The sequence below is a fragment of the Montipora foliosa genome, chromosome 10 (genome assembly GCF_036669935.1).
Source record: "Montipora foliosa isolate CH-2021 chromosome 10, ASM3666993v2, whole genome shotgun sequence".
NCBI classification, from domain to species: domain Eukaryota; kingdom Metazoa; phylum Cnidaria; class Anthozoa; order Scleractinia; family Acroporidae; genus Montipora; species Montipora foliosa.
In genome coordinates, this window is record NC_090878.1 from 26,440,036 (window position 1) to 26,445,035 (window position 5,000).

General features: G+C 35.3%; 1 protein-coding gene and 1 pseudogene across 1 annotated transcript in view; one reads left to right on the forward strand and one right to left on the reverse strand.

Annotated features, from left to right (window-relative positions):
• LOC137973629 (UPF0587 protein v1g245604-like) overlaps positions 1–5,000 on the forward strand; it is a 40,273-nt gene that overhangs the window by 25,231 nt on the left and 10,042 nt on the right. Inside the window, exons 6-7 of the mRNA XM_068820477.1 lie at positions 273–350; positions 1,745–1,810. Of these exons, the coding sequence (XP_068676578.1) occupies positions 273–350; positions 1,745–1,810 (144 nt within the window). The remainder of the gene's footprint in view (positions 1–272; positions 351–1,744; positions 1,811–5,000) is intronic.
• Positions 4,794–5,000, reverse strand: part of LOC137974141 (uncharacterized) — a 3,517-nt pseudogene continuing 3,310 nt past the window's right edge.

A 5,000-nucleotide genomic window follows, 5' to 3' on the forward strand; every position in this document is an offset into this window, starting at 1 on the left:
TCCTTAGTGGTGAGAGCAGCACTCGCCTTCCACCAATGTGTTGTGGGTTTGATTCCAAGACTCAGCGTCATGAGTGGGTTGGATTTTCTTTGGATACTCAGGTTTTTCCATCTCATCAAACATTTTTTCTTTGATTTGATTTACTGTCTATAATAACTTTGAGACTTTCAGAAAGTGATAATTATAATCAATAATATTTTTTTATAATTGTAATTATTGAGTTGGCAGCCTGCCTCAGTTTATTACAACCAATTTGAATTTTTTTTTGGCAGGCAGAAGATAGCAACAAATTTAAGACAATGGTGGCATTTGACTGCAGAGGAGTTGAACCAGTCGACTTTTCACCAAGGGTTTGTTGTTTAAAATATAAACAGGATAATCTGTAACCCATTCTCTCTTGCTTAATGCTGAGAGTGAATCTGAGGTAGGAATGAAGTTTGAACCTCTGAGCCAAGTTCAAGGCAGGTGTCAAGTGAGACAAAACCTTTTTTTCAATTTTTTATATATATAAAAAAACTGTTATTCCATGCCTGCCAAATGGTTAGAAAAGCAAAATGGGCTAGTTATTCTAATGGATTTGGGCTGTTTTCTTGTTGCACCATATGGTGGTCAGTCACAAAGAATTTGCAGATTAATCTGTCCAGGAAATGGGCCTTTTTGGAGCTTTTCACAAAAATGGTTTATTTGTTATGGATGCGAAAAATTGCCGATTGAAGATGGCAAACGTTTTTATAACAGTCCTGCTGTAGGCCTGATCTTCTCTAAACTAGTGGCATTTTATACATGCCTAATAAATACTTATCTTTTGTTTTATATTATTTTCCATTTATTTCTTTTAAAATCAAAAGTTATCCATTTTTCATAAGCCACCATTTTTGGGCCACAACTGCAGCAACGTTGTACAATTTTACTTCTTTTTGCAGTAGAAACAGACAGTTGTGCATGTTCAAAGAAAAAAATTGAAATCTATTGTTTACAGTGAAAAGGCACCAAGCCAGTTCTTGAGCACTCCCACTTTAAATGTGTAAACGTAAGAAATAAAATGAAATATTAAGAGTCGCAACTGGCAGGAGACAACCAGTTGGTTGGTCACTTGCACAGCGTAGTGATGGTGAATGCAGAATCTTCAAAAGCAAATCCAGCCAGTGATTCGAGCAGTATTTGAACATTGCACTACTCCATGCAAATACAATACTCAACCACCATAGGTTGGGCTGCCCATTAAAACTTGTGAGTCTATCAAATTCAAACTCTGATACATTGAAGACAGTGATGCTATGTCATGCACATCACAAAAAATAATAATTGTTGTCTTTTTGTTTCTTTTCTGGGAGCTAATTGGTGTCTACTTTTGATTGACCTATGTGCACTTAGGAATAGGGCATGTGGAAAAGTAGTAATTTGTGTTGAATTGCTTTCAATTGGGTTTCTGCCTGGGGAATTGTAGAGAACCTGATGAGTTTCGTTTGCTAAATTAGATTTGAATTTTCAGGTAAGTCAAGGATTTGTTTTCCAAATTAATCAACTGATGAAATGACTCTTTTACGAGATCGTATGTTGAGTTTTCATTTAGTTTCATGTTTATCTGTGATCATTAACCATACTGTTGAAATATAAATTACAATTTCTACTTTTAATGGCAGTGCTTATTTAAGGTCACAATTTTACACTAACAAATACGTAAATATTGAATTCACTTGCTTTTTGTTTGTTTGTTTTTTCAAACATTTCTTATTTTCACTAGGTGGGATTTGTTGCAGAAGGTGAAGATTCTGGAACCAAGTTTTCAGAAATCGATTTAACAGAAAAGGTAACATTAGTTTTTAGAAATATCGCTTTGCAGTATACATTGTAATGTCCAAATTTATTCATAAACAAACAGAAAATTTTGAAACAAGTTTTGTAATCATTATGAAAGAGAAAAATAAAACAATAAAACAAGGTTCCTCGTTCATTACTTAAAGTGGTACTATGATCAAATTTTTACCCCTTAATTTTTTTAGTGTATCACATAGAATTCCATGAAAGAACAAAAACGCCATTTACCATTTGCAAATACCTGCATTACTTCCGGAGATATTTAAGTTTGAAAAATGGGTATTAAAAATATGCAAATGAGATGACTGATGATGTCATACACTCAACCCAATACTATATTGAGTATGTAAATAGAGCTACCTTGGCCAATTTGCAGTGCAGACCATTGAAACTTGGTAGTGTAATAGTTCTACGGGAAACACACCTACGACTATAAAAATTCTGTTCCCATGGCAACTCACTCTTTTCCAGTCCCCACCCACTTGATTTCAATATGTTAGTGATTTTCAGCTTGAAAAATGTCAAACAACGCCACAAACTTGAGCTAACATATTAATTTTATATACTTGCTGGATCATGCCTATGAAGTGCTGTTAGCAAAATTAATATCAAAATGGAACGCCAAAGGTGGCCAGAAAAGCTTTTAATATGGGGGAGGTCTGGAACCCAGTATGATGCCATGGTAACAGAACTGTTAAGCTCATATTGTGGAGAACATTTAGTAGAATCTTACTGCAAAAAATCAAAAATTTCTGATACATATTGGCTGAGATATCTCTTTTCATCATATTTGAACAAAATTTGGTTGAGTGTATGACGTCGTCCCTTGGCTAATTTGCATATTTTAAAAACTCGAATATCTCTGGAACAAAAAGAGATATTTGAAAACAGTAAACAGTATTTCTCTTCTCACACGGACTACTTGTTTATGTTTCAAAATGGCTTAGATAGGAAAGATGCGATTTTCGTCATAGTACCCCTTTAAGACCCTGGGACAACTTCCCATTCTCCTCCAGAGATTGGAGGTAGGCTAATGGTAGTGAGCCATCTACCGTAGTTTTATGCATTGTGACTCGGGCAAATAGCCTGCAAATAGGTTTCAATGACTTGTGGAAGGGTCGAGTTTTTAAAATGAGTTGTGACATGGAGAAGCATTGCTCTTCCTTTCTTTCTTGTTTGTCACACTGACCCCCCTTACTCTGTCCGTGTATGTTCTCCTCCTTAAGTGTCATTGTCAGTAAGAACCAGGCAAGGTCCACGGATCGAGGTCGGCGGATTCTGTCCAAATTTTAAGCATTTTTTCTCTATCAGATAAGATAACAATCGGTAGTATTCTTAGTAAAATAACATAAATTTGCTTGAATTTGACCACCCCCTATATTTTTTGGTGCTATTACGGACAGGTGACTCTGGAATTTAAATCAACTTCCACGACCAATTTTACCCACTTTGCATCGGCTTTATTCATTTGTACGAATTTGACATGTTTTTCAGTCCACAAACAACTAATTTCTGCAATATAAACGATTTTGGATGAAAGTAAATTCCTTTGAAGCCGGTCCATATATTACGACTTCGTCAGCTATCGTACGTAAGAAGAATTTTAACAATTTTCAAAGCCGATTTTTTTCTAAAGTGCAGCGGTTTATTTTCAGATCAAAACTATTTTTTATTAGTGCGTCTTCAAGTCTTTACAAATCTGCAAACTCCCATTTGGCAAGTTAAAATCCTCCTGCCTGAGCTTTCTCAGGACTTTACCTACTATCCTAATTTGCATAATGGATGTTTGTCGCGGAAAAATATCCGATTTTGAGTTGTTACATACACTGTGAATGCTTGAGGTGTTACATATTGCAGGTACTTTGTCATTTAGCAAGTTAAAAGCCCCTCCCGAAAGCTCCTTTTAAAATTTGGCCAATTTGCGTGATGCCAATTTTTCCCAGGAAAGCGTCACACACAAATTGATATTGCAAGTGTTTATTGACTTCCTGGACTTTTTTCTTATGACCAAGAAAAACAAATTACGTTTACAGATTAGTAGCCATACTACAGTTAAGTACTTTTCAAATTCTTTTTTTTTATGTTCATGCGATTCTGCTACTTTACAGAATTCCAGTTCACTAAATTAAACTGTCAAATATGACAAGTTGTCTTATCTGATTATCTGCTGACGGCTGTTTTTGATTAGACGGTGTATTTTGATACTGATCCACTTGAGGTGTTACATCATGAATGTTACGTACGTTAACTTGTTCGTTCAGTTCTCCTGACTCTGTCTGTAGCTTGGAAGGTACAGAGTCGCACATTGTGCCCCTGTTAGCGTGTTCGCCAGACATAATAATAATAATATAAATAATAATCAACTTTAAGAGGGTGTACACATAACAGCCTACGCTGACAAACCTGTGGCCCTCAGAAGCTAAAGTTTAGTAAGTAATACATACAAGCCTAGAATTAAAAATAGGAACTAGCCTAACAAAGTAACTATTAAAAACAAGTATAAATAAAATATATAGAATAAAACATAGTTACAATAAAGCCTTAAAAGAATCAATGTCTCTATAAGAATCAATAAAATAATTTCTCAAATCTTTCCTGAAAGAGGAAGTGCTGTGTTTTTTCTTAAGCTCATTTGGCAGACTGTTCCATAACTTGACACTACTAACTTGAAAAGACCTTCCAGCTTCAGTAATATTACGAAACTTAGGACAGATTAAATTATGCTGGCCATGTCTGGTCTCTCTACCGTGTAGGGAGTGATTAGTTATTTATACGTAGGGGATTCCACGTGCAGTGCCTTATAAACTAGCACGCACTTACTTATCTTAACTTCATCATAGAATGGGATCCAAATTAGTTTCCTAAAATTTTCCACTGTTCTTGATCTGGTACCTACACCTAATATTGCTCGCGCTGCGGTTTCTGTAATTACCGAAACACTCTCCTGAGATCCTTATTAGAACAATAAGTCCAAACTATACCAGTCTGCCATACATCATGACCCACTTAATAAGGGCATTATAGAAAAGTCGTCTTTCATCAATTGATAAATAAGTACGCAACTTTTTCAGAAGGCCAATTTTTTTACTAAGCTTCTTACAAAGTTTATCTACATGCTCCTTAAAAGTTAGTTCTTGATCAATTGTAACCCCAAGTAGTTTCTGATGTACAACTTGCTCGAT